Below are 20,205 nucleotides of genomic sequence, written 5' to 3'. Positions count from 1 at the left end.
AAAAAAAAGGTTTTCCCCTAATATATTTTGAAATAGATCATAACACCTTTACTCTCCCCTCTCCTATCCCCAAATATTTAGAAAACCAGAAATTTCTTGCAGCCTCTCTGCTAATGCTGATATGCAGTTCTTGTCCAGTCCTTACCATCTGATGTAAGCCATGTAACACTTCCAGGTAAAATCTGAATAAGAAGCTGACAAGCAGAGTTCTTCTATACTCTACTTTTCCACCTGAAGCTGATGGAGGAAGAGAAATTTCCTCCAGCACCAGTTTGCAAGCTTCACTCAGCATCTGATCATCCCACTGTCTGGTAGAAGAATGGGTTAGCATATACATACACTTTATTAAGACAGCTGAAACTATTGCAAAGTATGTGGGAAGTATTAAGTAAACAACATAAGTTATATATCAAATAATAGCCTACTAGGGAGAGCTACTAAGAGAGACTGTGAGAAGCTGATGATGACAGAATCCAGCAGGCCCCATGCATCACACCATACTTCCTGCTTTTTCCTTAAATACATTAGGATATCCACTACCTTCCAATGAGCTTCTCACAAGACTTTCTTGCGCTGAGTGTGGTTGAGCCAATGCCTCCATATAAAATACTCAGATCTACAATTGTGTCTGTGCCTGGACTGAAGAGGACTCGCAATCCAGCATTCACCACAGAAAAAGCATTTTTCTGACGGTCAGCTTGTCTGAAGGCTGAAATAAATTCATCCTAATGGAATAAAAGACAATAGAAATGCCATAAATGGTAGAAATTGGTCTTGTTAAGATAAAGCAAATCTACAACTCCTTATATTTGATTATCGTTGTCCAAAGAAAATATTATTTTTAACAAACGTTTGCTGGAATTGCTGTTTCAGTTAATTTTTTAATTTTTTTTGAAGTACGAAGCTCATCATAGGCAACAGACTGAGAGGGTACATTATTTGAAATTGTCTGCAAGTAAGAAAACATGCAAAAGTTTTTCAGTAGTTTGATGACTTCAGAGTAAAGGAAAAGCTGTTCCTGGTATAAGCCACTTCATGTATGGATGGTGTGTTCTTTAAATCAAATCTCAGCTTGCAAAACAGTGGTTTCTTTTCCAGAACATGGAAATCCTACTGTGCCAAATAACCTGATTTTGTGAAGATTTTATACTCAGATATTCTATGTTTTATTCTAGCTACCACAGTGGCATTTACAGAGGGAGGCACTCAAAACAACGGCACTTTCTGTTGTCAGAAATCTCTTTTAGTTCTGGAAATGACTAAAAATATTTTTAAAAAACACATAATAGCAGCTTCTTTCATGATCAGGCACAGAACTGATCCCTTTGTAAAGAAAACATAAAGTGCTCTTTTTCTCTAGCGCCAGAAAAAAACCTTCAAATTCAAAGCCACTGAGCCTGCTAGAGGTTAGCAGGTTAGTTTCTCTCACCGTATCCGATTGTAAAAGTCAGGATTGTATGATCAACAGTGAGTTTTATCAGAGATGGAAAAACTCCTTACCAGGATTTAAATTTACTCACTTAAGCATCATTCAAATCAAGCTATGCAAAATCAAAACTAGGAACTGCTGGGAACAAGAGTGAGAACTGTCAGACAGATTCCTTCAGCCTTTGTTCCTTCACTTTCTGTTGACAGTTTTTGCAAAAAAAAATTTCCATATGCATTTTTGTTATCTCAGCAGAATCAGTGGAAGAGACATTTCAACATTAAAACAAACGTCAGAAGCAGTCACCCCACAGAAATGGTGTTAATTTTGTGTGCTGAAGCAGCTGGATATCACACGTTGTCCATGTGACTTCTGATAGATAGTTTTCCTCTTCTTTGAAGTGGCCTTTTGAATACACCAGTAGTGCTACTGTCTGGAATATGCTCCACAGCTGCTTTATTTGTCATATAAAGATGCAGATGGGATTTCCCTCTTTTACTCTGTGGAGGGAACTAAACCTTTCCACTTCCATTTTCTCCTCCAGCCTGTTTGTCTCCCTAATTACCACTGAGGCTCAAAGTTTCTTTGCAGTACAAACACTGTTGCTGCTCACAGATTATCCTATTGCAGTTTTCTGCTTATGGAATTTTTTTTTTCCTTGGGATACCTGCCATAGCTGGCAGCCTCTAAAGGGCTGGAGCACTTTTCCAACATGAGGCCACATGCGTTTACTATGCGGTGTTGCAATGGGCAACTATTCTGATGTCAGAGTTGGTAGCTACTCCTGTGGTTACTTTGTCGTTAACTTCTATCACAGAATACATGCTTTCAGTTCTGTTTCCTGCTTGTCTCATACTTCTCCTCGCATCCACTAGAGGGATATCTAAGAACACAATAACAATGACATCATTTCCTCCACTGCTAGCTTCCTAAAGCCATGGTGGTGACACCATTGCTCACAGCAGTTTGGGTTTTATTATTAAGATTTTGCTTTAATTAATAGCTGCACTGGATGCTTCTATCATCCATTATCTAGACTGAAATGTACAATGATTTTGGTCTTTTATCTGGTTCTATGTACCCATAAGACAAAGACATCACAAAAAAGCAATTTGGAGAGAACATCAATGATCTTACCTTTGTAGAATATGGGATAAGAACAGAAACAATGACCTCCTTGGGTTCTATGTCTGCGTGCTTATGGCCAGCAAGAAACTGGTCATTTAAAAAAATCTGTCGTTTGCCACCTGTCACAGAAAAACTTATTGAATGTGGATTAAGAATAAAACATCCAAATTTTACTTATCTGTGCAAAAGCATACACTTGGCCAGATCATCTATATAGGTTGAATTTTTTCATTTGGAGTGAAAATAATTATGCAAACATGCAGCTGGGAATACTAAATGAAGATGCTCAAAGTGCTGACATTTCCAGTGAGCATTGTTTTCAGCAGAAAATAATATCTCCAGAGTGCTGCAATAGCCTTAAAGCATACAGCTACCTTCACTCAGGAACTGGCCTTAGACTTCCAAAGTCCTTCAAGTGGAAAGTTTAATCTTTATCATATAGTTTAAGTGCATTTTTTCCCCTATGTGAATGTTACAGTCCACCATCAAAAATACCATGTTTTTTTCTGGAAAATTTTCTGGAAAATTGACGTCCTAAAAAGCTAGTAATAATAATAATCAGAAAATCAGCAATTTGGGTTTAAGTACAGCTATTCTCTTTCTGCTCTCTTTCAAAAACTCTTAGATCATTAAATAATTATAGCACTGCAATGAGAATGAGCTCCACACATGTTTAGCTCACAGTTAGAAATAATTGCCAAGATTTTCTAAAGAACCTACAGATTTTATGTGACAAGGATAGAATTTGCTCAGGCTTGATTACTGTAAATGTTATTCAAACATTTACACATGCACACACACAAGTACCAGTGATCTCAATAGAAGTTTGTAGGTATTAAGACATCATGAGAATGAACCAGTTTTTCTTAAAATAAGAAAGACACAAGCAACAAAAGCAAACACCTGTCTAATAAATGGAGCGGTGCATCCAGAGACCTGTCACACTTGACCGTTTTTCTTTCATGAAATCAATAGATGTTTCCTTTTGTTTGTGAATCCCATAGATAGTGTCTTCTGCTGGTAAACATTTCTTGATAGTTATAACAAGAGGCAAAAGCCAGGACAATGTCGTCTTCCATTCAGCAAAAATACCAATCTAATTCATTAGGGGGATGTGCAGTATTGTTTCATTTGAAAATGAATGACCTATAGTTATATTTTCTCTTGCACTGCTCTGTCCATACGGCAAAGATATCTGGGAGGAAGTTCAAAGCTTACCATTTGATGCCAAGCTGAGAACAGATTTGCCAGCAGATAAGATTGGGTTCAAGTCCCAAGCTGATCCCCTGCTTACAATGTGTCCTCCTAAAGACTTGAACAAACAATTAGGTTATTTTTAGGCTTGTTCTTTCACGTGTAACAGGGATCTGCATCATAAACCCGTTTAATCCATTTAACAGGCCTGTTGGAATATCTTCTATTTGCTTTGTTTAATCTTAACTGAAGTTCTATATTCGTAATTTTCAAGGTGATTTAATTTATTGTTCCCTTTGAAAGTTCTGTCTCATCATCATCTCTGTTGAAAAAGACCAGGTTTACTTTTTTTGCCCAATAAAATAAGCGATGGCCAATTTTCTTAATTAGAGGCATAAATGCAAGGTATTAAGCTAAGGGAATTCCCTAATTAGGGAAAATATCAGAGATGCCTCACATATAAACAGCTATGTGTGCACAGTCAAACTAAAGTACAATTGCTGCAAGTACCTTCCCAAATAATTTCACTTTTCTTCTTTGTTCAGTCTCTTTCTGTTTTCTGCTCAGCAGGGAAAACAAGAGTTTCTCTGTTTGCAGCTCAAGATATTTGACCCTGCTGATAACTCACTTCCTATTTATTCCATATTACTTCATACAACTTTTATGATGGTATTTAATACTTAGCTTTATGAAGCTTATCATAGATTCATCCAGTTTTTCTCCATATACTTGTAAGTGACATTCATATAGATATGTCACAGAATCACAGAATGGTCAGGGTTGGAAGGAACCCCAAGGATCATGAACCTCCAACCCCCCTGCCACACACAGGGCCACCAACCTCCCCATTTAATACTAGACCAAACTGCCCAGGACCTCATCCAATCTGGCCTTGAACACCTCCAGGGACGGGGCATCCACAACCTCTCTGGGCAGCCTGTTCCAGCGCCTCATCACTCTCTCTGTAAAGAACTTCCCCTGCCATCCAATCTAAATCTCTCCTCCTTCAACTTAAAACCATTTCCCCTTGTCCTGCAGTTATCAACCCTTTCAAAGAGTTGATTGCCCTCCTGTTTGTAGGCTCCCTTTTGGTATTGAAAAGCTGCAATGAGGTCACCCCGCAGCCTTCTTTTCTCCAGGCTGAACAAGCCCAGCTCCCTCAGCTTGTCTTCATATGAGAGGTGCCCCAGTCCCCTGATCATCTTCGTAATGTCTGTATTGCTGACTTATTTCCCGTCACAGCTGAATACATACCGCCATGCTCCTGATCTGTTCTCCAGCTAGAGTTCTCAGCTGCTGCAAGAGAGCTTGGTAGATTTTTGTTTTCTCATTTGGGAGTTTTGGGATAGTCTCCATGAGAATATCTCTGAGCTGGGCAAGGCAACAGGCAGCTCCTATTACTATCCCTGAAACCAAATGAGTTTAGATAGTGAAATCATAACTCCACTCTAAATGCAATACCTATACAGCTGATAAGGTTTCTAAAGACTTGCTATCATAGGCAGCTTTTGTCAGCAGAAAAACAGAGAAATAAGAGTAAGATAAATTTCATATTATAAGCAACAAGAACTTCAAATACTGTTTGCTTATTCAGAAAATTTTACCACTATACGTGTATCTGAAAAATATTACATTGTGTATTAGCACACATAAATGTACATCATGTTTTTATGCACTGTATCCCCAATGTCACAGATAAACATTAGTTGATTAATCAGAATAAATGATGACAAGTCTATCGGAACCCTTCAAGAGTGAGCCCCAAACACTTCATCACATTTCCTCTGGTATCAGAGAAGTCGCTACCATACATTTCACTGAACTCTGATATACACAGAAGTCTTCAAGTGTTGCGAAAAGCTTTTTATTAATAATGGGGCCATATTATATGAAGTGGGCTTAAGTGCAGAGTTGTACTTGTAATTCACTAGTTGCAGGGAACATAAGGAGATAAAGAGGCAATTATTTAAACAGATTAATTCCTCTAATTTTCGTAGTAAGATTTCCCATGGAGAAGATGCTGTATTTCATATTTTGCTACAGATGTAATTTCTTCATTCAGTAGCATGATGTGCCTACTGCATTGGATTCTTAATTCAGTTCTTTTCACATCAGTGCATCTATGATTCCTTCTACTAGCTGAGAATCAAGCCCAACCACTCCAAAGGAAATATTCTGCTATTTTGGGTTGGAAATTTATCATGTTTAAAATCTAACCCTGGCCTAATTAAAGTTCTGCAAACTTTATCAGACAAATGGCTGTGACTGAAAAGTAAATGATGAGTCAAAACAAAGAACTAAGGCTGACATAGGGCCTTCCTCTATGTTTGCTGTTTGCAGAAATTCGAGATTTGAACAAATATGCTTTTGCAGAAGAGTCTCATGAATTGCTCCATCCATCATCATCTCCAGACCATAAGTAAGCTGACATATTGGCTAAAAGGCTTAGTAAAATGACTGCTACAGGGGAGGAAACAAAAACAAAGCAAAAAAAAAAACAACAAACAAACCCAAAACATTCAGCAGAAATAAGAGGCAATGGTTCTGTTCTTATTCCTTCTGGTGTCAAAATACAAAATTCAATTTAGTCATCACTGTTTGTATCATTAGTAGAGGTAACTTGGAGACTTACCATCATCTGTGATACTCACAACTTGCATTTCTGGAATCCTCAAAGGATGGAGAATGATTGGATGATAGGCATCATGGTCATTTTTGTTGAGTCCTGTAAGGGAAAGTACAATACTGCAGTAGAGACCTGTTTAAAAAGTTAAACATATTCTTTGATGCAGAGACTGCAAAGCTCAAAAGCATTGTAACTAAATAGTTGCAAAGCCTTCTGAATTTTATTATGTAGTATCTTGAATGCCACATTTTATTGTTTTTCCTTGGTCCACTTCATCTGACCCCCATTGTACTTACTCCTTCTCATACAGTTTTTTCAGATCAGTTTGAAGGCTGGCCTGAAGTCAAAAGTTCAGTATGCTCTTTCCTGACTTTTGCTCCATGTTCCTCTAAACTGGTCTCTGGCCCTCTCCTATATCACATTATATTTCATCGCTCACCTCAGAGCTGTGTACAATTCTATCTTTATATATGAACTACATCATTTCTGTGCTTCTCTTGTTTTCTCCTAATGCAACACCTTTAATATATATGTATATTCCCAAAATTGTGTGTGTATGTATGTAGTAACGAGATTACCCCATGGTCTCTCTCTATGGTAAACTTCTTGTTTTGCATAGAGTCCTATTTGCTCTGCAGGAGCTGTCAGAACCTTATCCAGTAACAAATGGGAACTTTCTCTTATTATGAAGAAACTTAAATTTTTTTAGACTGAAGAGATTTACCATTCCGGTGTTATGTGAAGTATTACATCATGGTGGGGGAGAAGCTGGGAGGGAGGGATGAGCGAGTATATTATTAGAAAAATGCCAGAATTAAGTTTGTAGTGCAACTATAACTGAGAATTGACTTATGTCTCTATCTACAGTGAGAAATGCCCCCTGGTTGATTATTTCCTCAAAAAACAAAACAAAACAAACAAACAAAAAAACAGCAAACAAACAAACAAAAAAACCCAAAACAACCCTATAAACTCTCAACCCTGTCTATAGTATGCAGAAGCTAGCCAGTGCCTAGATATCATGGCACATGGGGTTACTGTGCTCTTTTCCTTTGTTACACTTAGGCCAATGAAGATGGGAAATGTTTGACCCTTCAACTTCAGTGATTCCTTTCTTATTCACACGATTTTCTCTCTGAAGTTACTAGAAGAAGTTAGTGTAGACCCTGTGCTCAGTTACGGTGGTACTAGTTCTAATTTAGTTTCTGACATGCTATAAAAAATCAGTGAAAATGACCATGGCCTAAATATAGAAGCACAGTCACTAGGGTGAGAGAATGCTTTCAGGATCCTCAGAAGAAAATGCCCACTGGATAATGTAATCCCTCTGTCAAAAGGTCTTTTGCCATTCCATACCTAAGCTGGTGTTCCCCACAACGAGAGGTGCCTTTGGATACTTGGCTTTCAGCTCCAGAAGCTCCTTCAGGCTAGAGGGAGAAATCCATGTTGTTCTCTTACTGCAGAAAGTAAGAGTCTTTTTTTGCTGTTCTTGAGCCATTCTCTGTCGTGGAAATGATAAAGATTTGTTGGTTTTGAGAAATGTCAATATAAACAATTCTATTACTATTTAGGACACTGTCACGATAAATGATGAGACACAAATAGAGTTCTTCATCTTGTGCTTATATAGTGCTGTACAATGCTGAGTTTTTATAACTATGTTATTGCTGAAGACCAACTAGACAACTATGCAAGAGATACTAGACTAGTGGTAGATTAGTCTTCTGTTTCCTTTCATCTTGCCCTGAAAGCTTCCCTTTGTATACAATGTAATAAATAAGAGTGCAATGTGATCTGATTTGAAGGAAATCAGGATGCCAAAAGCTCACTGCATATGTGAGAGAATACAGGAAGTATATTCTGTCAGTCAGGGAGAATCACTGTATCACCATCTGCCAGATGTCTCCTATTTGCCTTGCTAGACTCTGATTAGTTTCTACGATATGGAATTTGTTAATTTTTAAAAATGAAAGTAGCTACTTTTTCATTTATCTGCAAGAACTAATTGGTTTGGAAATACAGCCTCCTTGGGTTGGTTGATCAGTATTTGCAATTTATTAATTTATTTTTAAATTAAAGAATTCCTAAGGCACCTCCTGTCTTACAAGGCTAATTCCCTTTACTCCACTGAGAATGCCATGTATGCTCTTACCATACTCAGCAAGTACCATGTGAAATCATGCCTTCAAAATATACAAAAAGAATCACTAAGAAACACCTTTTTTGCAAACAAAATAACGAACACATAGACCAGTCGGCAAATGGAAGAACAACTGCAATTATGAACTGGTTTTCTATGTAAAAGACTTGCCTGAAACACATGTAAATAGGAGCATATGGACTCAGTCATAATTAGAAGTTGGGCACTCCTTTGCCAGAGAAGAATCTGTCACTAGTATTGCTCTCCACATTTTTGCAGCTGTATTTTATGTGCTTTTTCCAGTATCCACGCTTTTAATGCATATTATAGAATCGTAGAATGGTTTGGGTTGAAAAGGACCTTGCAGATTTTCTAGTTTCAACTTCCCTGCCATGGGCAGAGTTACCATCCACTGAATCAGGCAATAGATCAGATTGTCCAGGGCTCCAATTCATCAAGTAGGCTTGACATCACATAGAGCTTATGGCCAACCTACTTAAACTGGCTGAGAGCTTGCAACAGACTTCAACAGAACTTGAACAAACTGAGCATGGTCATTCTAGGTCAAGCTGTAGACCTCACATAGCCTGAAGAGACAGATCACTCCTCCTGGCAGCTTAATGTGAACATGTACAACAGATGACAGTATCTCCTTTCTTGATGAACAGCCTTTTGAGTTAAGAGCAGTTTAGCACAGATGTTTAATCCAAGTACAGGAGTTGCAAAATATCCATTTAATGCCTGCATTCTTATAGCAAGTTCTTGAGTCTGACAATGGCAAGTCAAGTAGCAGAAAGGTAAATTTGCCTTCCACTTCAGGATAACATAAAGAAGCTTATACCTGAGTATGCAAGTTCAGCACTGAGAGACAATCGTTAAAAACAGAACTTGTACTCTTAAACTGAAGTGTTTACAAAGTTAACTGCCATAAAGTAACACTCTGTAACACTGTAACAAATCAAATAATTAGGCCTTGGCTTCCCAGGACACAAATGAACTTTCGAGTCCCTGAGGTAGTTGCATAATAGCAGTGAGAAGTACACAGTAATATTTGCAACAAGAGTACAAATAAGGAATTTCACAAGAAACTTTTGAAACATGAAGATTAAATAAAAATAATCAACCTGAGCCTATCTGTCTGGGCTCTGCTTGATCTGGTCTGGTAACACCCTATTCTATCATTTTCTCAACTCTCTTCTCTTGCCACAGACCACACAGCACTTTCAACATTCTCCTTTCAAGTTTCCATCTGTCCTTCCGTGACTTTCTAGGAACTACTGCCATAAACGCTCTTTTCCCTCTCCATCCTTTCTCATGCATCAGTCCAGCCTCGGTTTGCCAGCTGGAAGGAAACAGTGGGTCCTGTAGTCATTTGAATCCAACAGAGAATGACAAGATTGAAAAGACAGAGCAGTCCACCTGGGAACTTTCCAACAAAATGCTGTGCATCACAAAAAGGTCTGAAATTAAAAAGTTCTCAGTAAGGAGATGTTTCAGGAAAACACTGGAAACAACATTTTTGTTATGGAGAGGCAAACCATTTCTTTCTTGAAAATATAAGCAATTTAGAACAACGATGACATACAAATTATCCACATAAAAATTCCTCAGTATGTCTGATAAAAAATTTGTTTTTTTTTCTGTTTATCTGAGGATAGAGTCGTCATGACTACAGTATTTGCAAGAACTCAGTCATGCTTGCATTACAACAAAAGTAAAAAATGAAAGATGAGTACTTCCTACCATTAGTTCAGGAGGAAATATAAATTCTTGTGTTGGATCCACAGGTAGGAATTCTGCTGGGTTGCAAAGACCTGAGCGAATCTGCAAAGAAATTGGAGTAAAAATGGTGAGTGAATATTTTCAGAGTAAGCTGAAAGTCTTTGCCAAAACATGAGATTTTTTGCTGATGTGATATTGAGTTTTGACACTTTATGGGTTGAATCCTGTTCAAAAATTTGAGACAGACAAATTGATTTTTAATGTTAAGTTACACCTATTCACAAACTACTATAAGACAGGATACTATCAGAATAAGCATTCCCAAGCCTCTGCTTAAATTACACCAAGAGTAGAAAAAGATCTTACAGTATTTCCTGAAACCAGTCACAGCAAATACACAACAAGAATGGGTAAAATATCTACTGTGGGAGAATGCAGTGCTGGATGCTATAGCTAGGTTCTTTTCACAGACTGTGACTTTGAATGAGATGAGAGTCTGAGATGACAACAAACAATATAGCAGTCCACCCTGAGCTGACTGTCTGCTCAAGTCTCTCTACCTAACTGAATTGCTGGCAGCAGATCAGAAAAAACAGATTTTTCTCTACTTCTATACAGATACCTCTTTTCTGCTGAGGCCACTCATGAGGCTATGTGTTCTCTGAGCTCTTAGTAATTTACATGGAAAGAGACTGATGCCAACACTGTTTAGGACTTTCTGCCTCATTGATTTATCTTCAGAATTAAAAATCTTGTCAGACTAGGAAGCAACAGCTCTCAAGCATATCAAGGAAAGAAAGAGATTGACATATCCTAGTGTTTTCCTTTCCCCAAGCAGTCATTACATCTTGTCACTCTAAACAAATCATGATCACAGTAACTACAAGACCTGCCTCTGAATGACATAGTCTAGTCTGACTGATTCCACTGATCAAATGGCAAAAAATTCCAGATTTTCCTTCATAATAATTAAGTAATAGCTATTTGATTTGAATGAAAGCAATCAAAAGGAATAAAAATCGGTGAAAGCCAAGTAATGGACAAAAAAGGAAGTACTGTTTTATATCCAGCAACTACCACATTGCTAGATTTGTGCTTCAAACAACTGTGGCAGAAGCTGGCCAACAATTTTAGTACTTACACAGGCAGAAACAATACATTTAGATGCACAAACACACATGCAGTTACAGTCTGTTTGCCTAAGGTTTTTCACTGACAAAATATGTATGACATTTTACTTTAGAGAGTTACTTCAGAGTTCCTTAAAGTTCTTCAGCCAGGATAATTACATCTGTGGAATCCAACTTCCCATCATGAAGCAAGGAATTGTTATATTTGGGCACTGTGGTCTCTTCTTGCAGGTGGATAAACACAACATATTCTGATATGCACACAAAGAATTGCCTTAGTCTACTGGAGTTCCTGTCTGTACTTTTATTGATCCCTTGAACTTTTACCAGAAGAATAATGGGTGATTTTTAAAGTGTGCCATATACAGAGTAAGAATAAAACAATATATTTTTCTTCTTTCTTGCTGTTTTCAAGCAATTCCAATATATCAATTACAGTAGAATGTAAAAGACACATCTTCCTTAAGATTCTTGCACCCACTAACACGCAGTAAGGTTTATGAAAATCTTCAGAAGCACAAACTAATATTGCACAGGGATAGCTTTGTTTCCTCAAAGTTGGTGTCTCAAGAACACACAAACAAGCCATGCTGATGGTTGCAGAACTTCTGTTACCGGAATCCAACTTCACGTTTAAACCAGCTTTTTTAGGGAGAGTGTCTCTCTTCAAAAGTTTTCTTCTCAGTAGTCTTAAATGTGCAAAAGTGAGATCCACACTCACTAAAAAAAGTCACTAAATAAGTCATGCCACTCTGCACTGTAATCTTAATTCTGACAACGCAGAAATGCAGATATGTTTATGCTACTATTCCCCAGCGGCCAAAGCATGAAATTCAGATTGGGTTCAAGGACAGAAAAGATAGCCCATTTTCTACAAATTTTGTAATGCAAATAGGAGATAATGAAAACAAACAAACAAACAAACAAAAAATACCTTTCAATGTATCTTACCCGAACTCCTGCAGAAGATGAGCATCCAAGTTCTTCTTGATCCAAGCAACATTGTCCAGTTCCTCTCAGCTGGCAGCATGTTTGCTCCTAAAGAAATCATATCCTATTCTATAAAACCAACAAAGCAACTTCATGATTTATCTCCTTGATTTTTCCTGTTCCAAAGCAGACTTATGTATTCATGCGATAAGTTAGTCCAGGAGATCTCTTGAATCTTGGGGCTCCTAGGAGTGAGTTCCTTTTGGGTACCTGAGTGTCTTTACCCATAAGAAGAATGGAAAAAAGCTCACAATTGTTTCAATGGCACCTGGATCAAAGTGGCTGAAGCTGATGTAAAGGATTCTTAAGTTCATTGCAAGAACTTAACATGCAAAGTTAAAGTCAGCAGCAACTGTAGGTACTTAGCACATTTGAAAACAAAGTGTCAGATTTTCCAAAGGCTCAACCAAGAAGAATTTCCAAATTAAGCTAGAATTCAGGCGGTTCTTCAGGAAGCCTCAGACTTTTCAGATCCCACCAATGGTCTCAAAATAACAAACACATTCACAAACATTGACCTACCTTAGCAAAAGATGCATAGCTGTCTATAATTGGCCTATATCCTGTGCAACGGCATAAATTACCTGAAATAAACCACATAATGAAACATAAGAAATTGTAATAATGTTTGGAAGCACAGAATTTGGAATGGTCTGAGATGAAATCTGTGGATATGAAATGTTGAAAATTATGTCCCTAATTCCCTAATGGGAAAAATTATATCTGCAAAAATAAGAAATATTACTTTAATAGTGATTATGATATATGATTGAAATTCCTTATTTTAGAAATCATTTCAAATAATAATATGAAATACTTTTTATAAATGTATGTCAAAAATACATGACAAAAAGCACCCAAGAGTTAATACTACTATTACTCTACTACTATTGCTACTACTATCACTACAATCTTTGGGTTTCATAATCCAATCAAAAATCTACTGCCATTGGCCACTATCATCATTTTCACATACAGTTAATAGCAGTAGGAAAATCTCTGCTGGAATTTCTGGTGCTTCTTTCATTAAGTTAAAACTGCTTAATGGGAATGGTCAAATATTTTTGGGAACTATGGGATTATTAGCAAACTTGGGATTAGAAAGTTGCTTCATCTATTACAGTAAATTTGAAGAGTCAGCTGTATGTCATGTCTTTTATCTTCCCCGCAGTTGTCTGTTAAAATTTTTAATAGGGATTTCATGTTATTGGTAGGTGAAGTACTTGCACTGAAGACAAAAAAAATATATAATCAAAGATAGATTCAACATTGAAATAATATTGCACTATATTGAGGCTGCTGATGTAGGAGTGCTATAAAAACAGACTGCTCTAAATGATTTTCAGAAATACATAGTCAGGGCTCAATGAATTTTAAGATGTCCTTCAGACTACAGTAGTTAGAACAAAACACACTTTGAAACATCATCTACTGCTTTTGTGTCAAATCATACTTGCTATCCCAGTTAATATTTATTGTCTCATTTTACTTTTTAAAATTTACTATCTGAGACATACCATCCAGAGCAGAAATTATCTGTTCCATGGAAGGTTTCACATGGTTTCTTACTAAAGCATATATGGACATCACCATTCCAGGGGTGCAGAAGCCACACTGGGAGCCATGGCATTTGGCAAGTCTTTCCTAGGACAAAATATATGGCTTCATTGGCTTTCTGAATAACCATTTTCAAATTTGTCATCAACAGATATTAGACTAGTAGCAGCTTTTTTTTCTATCCCACCAGGACCATTCATGAGAAAATTCTCAGACCAAACATCTTGTTAAAAGATAATACTGTCTCGCAGTATTATACTTCGACACTCATGACCTTAATTCCTTGACATGAGATCAGAATGAGAACCTAAGACTTTCAGTTTAAATATCCACCACAATCATGCAGGCCAGAACATAACAACTCATCAGTCAAAGCTTCATTGCAGACCAATCCCAGAGACAATATCCTTAGAAAATGATACTGAGAAAAAAAAATACAGAAAACATTCTTAAATAAATTTGGTCAGACGATGCTTTTCAGGGATGAGGTAGATTGAAGGAAGTACAGAGCTGATCTAATCCAAGGGAAATCTCTGGCACACGAGGAAGATGTGTCTACTTGAATACTGGTCAATTTAATTGCCACCTGGGGTAACTCCTCACGTATTGCAACATAAGCAGTATATTGTTTCCAGTGAGCTGGCTAGATACCATACTGGTGTAATAACTGAAACTGAGCAGTGTTCTTTGTTCTTCCTAATCCTTGCTGAAAATTGCCATGCTACAAAAGACAGGAATGGACAGGCCTGTGTTGTGGAGATTGTGATATAATCCTTGCATGGCTCCTTCCATGCTCCTTATTTCATTTCCTGTACCCACATCAGACCAACAACAACATAGCAATTATTACCCAAATTCCCAATAACTCCTGTTCATCTAAAAAGATTAGAGAAAACTCAGAATTTCTAGAATTCTTTCAGAGATTCTGTACAAACTCACAGTACCTTTTCACAACTCCCATCTCCATTACAGGCATAAGACAAGAAAATCTCATTATCTTTCTGTGTGTACTACCTAGTTCAGTGTGTTCTCACCTGAATTGGATTAATCCTCTTTTTTATGCTTCCAACCCCTTCCACAGTAGTAACGGCAGCACCATGCAGTGAGCATATGGGGAGCAGGCAGGAGTTGGCGGGATGGTGTCTTTGAGGTGTAAAGGAGAATTGCGGTGTTAAACAGCCTTGTCATATGGGTTATGGAGGAAGAAATAAAGGGTATATACTTCAGCTACTGGACTATAAAAAGACACCAAGAAAAGAATGCACAAGAATACAAAATCCTTCATTTGGACTGTGAGAGCATGCACGTTGTTCCTACTGGTGGAATTTCTTTCTACACATAAAGCAATAAGCTTTCTTAATTAAAAAAGAGAAAGGTTAAGTTAAAAACAACAACAACAACAACAAACACATGCTTTATAAAAACCTGAGGAGGAAAGTAGGATGTGAGAAAGTCAGACACAACATTTCTAAATGTAAGTTTCGAGAGCCAGGAAGAGAAAGAAATTAAAACATCCAACTTTGCTGTAGACAAAACTGTACAATTACAATAGAATGTGTTCACTGCTGAAGCCCACAGAGATTTTAGCAATGATTATGGGAGATGTCTAATAAAGACATTTCTTTGTGTTGTCTAGTAAAGACTCACTGACAATGACACGTATTCAAATAAGCACAAAAGAGTCAGGAGAAGCAGATGATAAGAAGGCTGCAGAAATCTCAGATTATAAAGAACACAGTTTTAAAATATCAGTTCTCCAGAAAGCTGGGGTGGAAGTTTTTGTTTGTTTTGTTCTGTTTTTTATTGGTGCTGGTGGGTTATTTTTTGTTTTTTGTTTTGTTTGGCTGTGGTTTTTTTGTTGTTGTTGGCAAAGATTTGAGACTTGGGATCTCAGTGTTATTGCATCATAGTGGTACCAACTCTGGAATCTCTTTTGTGGAGAAATACTATAGGTAAAGCTTTTTAAATATGTACCAGAATTCCCCAAGATCTATCTAGATGAGAAAGAAAGAAACCAAGTATTTCCAAGTGAACACAAATTTTCTCAAATATCAGTGTGAGGATACCGTATCTTCTTGGCAACTGGGTCATATGTAGATAACATCACAGTGCATGCACCACAGCCTCCTACTCCACAGCCATACTTTGTTCCTGAGAGACGGACTGCAAAAGGAGACTGTTAAAGAAATAAAATATAAGATGAAGAAGTCCTCTTTTCTTTACATTCTGCTGAGTTTCCCTTGTTTTATCTGCATGAGCAAAACTGGAGGGATCTTTGAACCAGATAGCTCCAGACGCACACAAAAACATGTACAAGATAGATGAAAATAAAACAAATAAAGAGATAAGAAGGGTAAGAATGGAGAGAAATGAGGGCAAGGCAAACTTCTAACAGAGGTTTTCATTCTTGATAGTCAATACCTGTGAAGCCCCAAAAAACTGAAAATCAGTACCCTGTAATTGGAACATGTTGAAGAAATACAGCAATAGGTTCTCTGATGAGCCTTATCTGTAACACTATCTTAAGCTTTACACGTAGTTATCTGTATCGTCCATTTCAGATTTCAGTATGTCTCCACTGCTGCTTCATGAACATGAAAGAAGTACAGTACCCAAAATGGAGCAAAATACCCATGCACAAGACTAAGTTCTGTAAGAAAGGACTTTGTCCATTATGTGCAATATAGAAGTTCCACCTTTTTTTTTCATTCAATTCACAGTCTACTCCTCTATTGTCATGGTGCCATGCAGTCCATTGAATCTACTGACTCATTTCATCTTAATTCCTCCATTCATCAGAATGACAGGTAGTCGTATTACTCTTCCTATTGGGTAAGTACATTTTCATCCATTTTGCTTATTGGTACTATATCATGTTTACAAACTAATTTCATCATGTTTCCAGATGTTCCTGCGCTCAGTGCAATTTTTGTACTCCTATGCATTCTGACTAGTAATCATTATGTAATCATACTAGTAATCATAATAGTAATCATACTGTGCTTGACTGTTAAAAAGATGCTAATTATTCCACTGCATGTCTGAACAATGCAAGTTAATAAAAAAGCTACAGCTTGTAAAGTATTTTCCACTACTGCCCTTCTCCACTTACTCTTTACATTAATGTTGTTTTGCTTCCACCATGGAAGGACCTCAAATGCTAAACACAGATGCAACCTGCATGGCATCTTTTTATTCAGAATAACTGTCACTGAAGTCAATAAAGCCTTGACACAAGTTTAGGAACCTGAAAATTCCAACTGACAAAAAATAAAGATAAGAAGATAGTAAGAAGATATGGTTATACAGAATTCTTTAAGGGACTGGGACCTAAATAAGTGGTTTACTATAAAAGAAGTTCTGTGTTTATTTCTTTAGTTATGATTTTAATGGCAAATGAACTGAAAGTTTTTTTGTTGTTTGAGAAGCTGTAAAGAAGCATTTGGGTAGGACCTAGAAGAGTTACACTCAAAATTCATGATGTTAAACACACGTCACCAAACAAATAATGCACATAAAGCACTGGATTGCACTGCCAAGAACAAATGCAACAGGAGATGTCTTATTTCTTCTTACTGTTCTGTTCCCAAAGAAAAGTCAAACAAATCCTCAATTATACTAGTTCACAGAATTGCAGAATTCAAAGGCAGAGCTCAAACAAAAGGATACGTTCCTTTCTTAGATAATACAGGAGTAATTCTTCAGGATCTGCCTGCCTCTCAATTACCTGCATCATGGGGGGAAAAAAAAAAGAAAAAAAAAAAGAGTAATTATGTGTCAGGGAGTGGACATAACCTTCTCACAAGGATTAACTGTGACACTGAAATGCTGTGATTGTGGATTAAGGAGGTCTGTTTATTCAGCAATAGGATCCTGACACTTGATCACAATCTACAGATATATCAAGGAATGTGTCAGGTAGTACTAGTGAAATATGTCCTTTTAAAGTATTAGAAATCATGGTTTATTCAGGAAAGTGAGAAGAAAAAGAGGCTAAGTAAACAGTGGATGGAAAACAATAGACTCCATCTTTTTACTAGACCCTTTGTTGACTCATATCAGCATGAATCAGAAATCCCTTAGTTTTAAAGCCATGAATTTGTGCATATGAAAATGCTGCATATTTTTACCTCCTTGAAGTCAGTACTAACCTAGAAAGCATGAAAACATATTTTAGGATCTATCAATGCAGAACGAAGAGAGATCTCACTTTAGGCTTCTCTCAATAGTTTTCCTATATCAGCAGCATGCTCCAGCTTACCAGCTTTAGCTAGTTCAGGAACACTGTTCAGTGGAATTCAGAAATTACTAAAAGCACTACACTAACCTCTCACCTTCACCAAAGAAGGGAACAACCAGCATAGGAAATCTTTTGAGCTTCAAAAATATTTTCACCTAAGATGAAGAGATGGTAACAACATAGGCTATTTAGGATCATATCTTTTTCAACTGGCTAAATAGCAACAAGTAATATGTGAAACTTCCATAAAAATATAAAAAAGCACAACAATTCAGCTTTTCCCCCCCCCCCAAAAAAAAGAATGCATGTAAGCATAGTTGGCACATACAAACAGATTTTTAAAAAGACAAAAATTTGAACCACTTTTCCACAATCCACCTGAAACCATTATTTATTTATTTATTTATTTATTTATTTTTATACCAGTACTCTTGCTCAAGAATATAAAAATATTGACCAAACAAGAGAAAAATACATGGCAACTTTAAAATAAAAGAAACAAACAACAAAAAAAGCAACAAAGTAGTCAAATTCTTTTATTTCAGCTTTTAATATATATTGGGTGATATCTTTATTAATAGGAACTCACTTTTTATTAAACTGGAAAATCAGAAAAGGTGACAATATATTAGAAAATGAAATGTGAGTTTTTGACATTAAGAACAGAAAAAGCAACCTCTTACCTTCCTTTTGTAAATTTCTGAAATTATATTAGCAAACAGCGAATCCTTTTACTACTGGTGTTCACTCCAATTATATCAACATTAGGAGTATGCTACTGTAAGGTTTTAGTAAATAGTAACTAGTTATAATTCTAAAAATTCCAGGTAATGAAGCATAAAGTTGCTAATGCAATAAATAGACTGCCTATGAGCGCACAGAAAATACTGAGCTAATATAAGCCAAAAAAAATAGTTACAGAGATCTTGAAACTTCTCTCAGATAACTTAATGCTGAAATTTGTTTCCTTACAATGGCAATTCAAAAATTCTTCAGTTTTGAATTGAAACCATAAAGAAATCCAACAACCCAGTTCACAGTAAAGACAGAGAATAAAGTCAGGAAAAGCCCACGAGCTCCTTCAGGAGAAAACAGGATGCTATAATGAAGATCAAATCCACAAGAAGTTTACCTATGAATAAAATATTGCTCCAGAATAACACCTTTGCAGTATAAAATAAATAGTAAATATTAAAGCAATTTTCCAAAGGGAAAAAAAAAGCATTTAAATACTTACCTTCTTGCCATTCACAAAAAAGATAAGGTCATCTGGTTGTTTGTCATGGCAAGCCATGCTGCCGCATTAATATCTGAAAAAATGAAGTTTTATATACTGTGAGAAATTAATGAAATGCTACACACTCCTCACCTAGGTCATATGACTCTGACTCAAGTCACCTAAAATTGCTGTGTCCTGCAAAATTTATTTTCAGACTGAGCATCAAATCAACTAGACAGGGAGGAGTCAGTGTAAGGTATGCACTTTCACAGCAAGTAAGGCATTTTAAGGTGCTGGCTCACCAGACTTTCTACTCGCACTCTGCACAATAACTCTTCTCTGATGAGCTGCAATAATGTGAAAAGAATAAGATCCCCTCTAACTCTAACTTTGTAACCTAAGTGATAAGTTACCTGTTGGAGGGGATTCCTGGGTTTGAACTACTCTGAGGACTCTTTTTAATGCTGTGAACTGTAGAATAGGTAGGAATGCCTAAAGCTAAAACCTGTGCTTCTCATTTAGTATATCACTGATAGGTGTTATAGCTAGCATTTCCCTGTAACCAGGTTTCAACAGAGTCAGGATTTCTACTAAATAAACCTCAAAATTTCCTACTATTATCTCTATGCCACTCCAGCTCAATAGCCTGACTGCTGCAGTTGACATTATGAGTTGATCATACCCTATATGATATACCATATGTGCTAAGTTTATAGAGGAGGATACTCCAAATCCTGATCTGGTATTCTAGTATCTTATCTATTTATTCTAGATTCACATTTAGTAAACTAGGTCATTAATCTCAAAATGCTTTATTACAGCTAGCTTTTTTT

At 36.8% G+C, this 20,205-nt stretch overlaps 1 protein-coding gene across 2 annotated transcripts in view; it reads right to left on the bottom strand.

Annotated features, from left to right (window-relative positions):
- Positions 1-20,198, bottom strand: part of LOC100549268 (aldehyde oxidase 2-like) — a 44,166-nt gene extending 23,968 nt beyond the window's left edge. Inside the window, exons 1-15 of one of the 2 annotated variants that reach the window (XM_031554061.1) lie at positions 19,391-20,198; positions 17,583-17,640; positions 15,980-16,076; positions 14,948-15,056; positions 13,874-14,000; positions 12,879-12,940; positions 12,318-12,404; positions 10,258-10,338; positions 7,731-7,875; positions 6,381-6,473; positions 5,003-5,154; positions 3,773-3,866; positions 2,564-2,673; positions 541-725; positions 146-308 (exon numbers count right to left, since the gene is read on the bottom strand). In XM_031554061.1, the coding sequence (XP_031409921.1) occupies positions 146-308; positions 541-725; positions 2,564-2,673; positions 3,773-3,866; positions 5,003-5,154; positions 6,381-6,473; positions 7,731-7,875; positions 10,258-10,338; positions 12,318-12,404; positions 12,879-12,940; positions 13,874-14,000; positions 14,948-15,056; positions 15,980-16,076; positions 17,583-17,640; positions 19,391-19,447 (1,620 nt within the window). In that variant the 5' untranslated portion in view covers positions 19,448-20,198. 2 annotated transcript variants of the gene reach the window in all.
- Between the last annotated feature and the right edge of the window lie 7 nt (positions 20,199-20,205).

The sequence above is a fragment of the Meleagris gallopavo genome, chromosome 7 (assembly GCF_000146605.3).
Source record: "Meleagris gallopavo isolate NT-WF06-2002-E0010 breed Aviagen turkey brand Nicholas breeding stock chromosome 7, Turkey_5.1, whole genome shotgun sequence".
Classification (NCBI taxonomy): Eukaryota; Metazoa; Chordata; class Aves; order Galliformes; family Phasianidae; genus Meleagris; species Meleagris gallopavo.
This window is presented reverse-complemented; position numbering and strand designations above follow the sequence as displayed.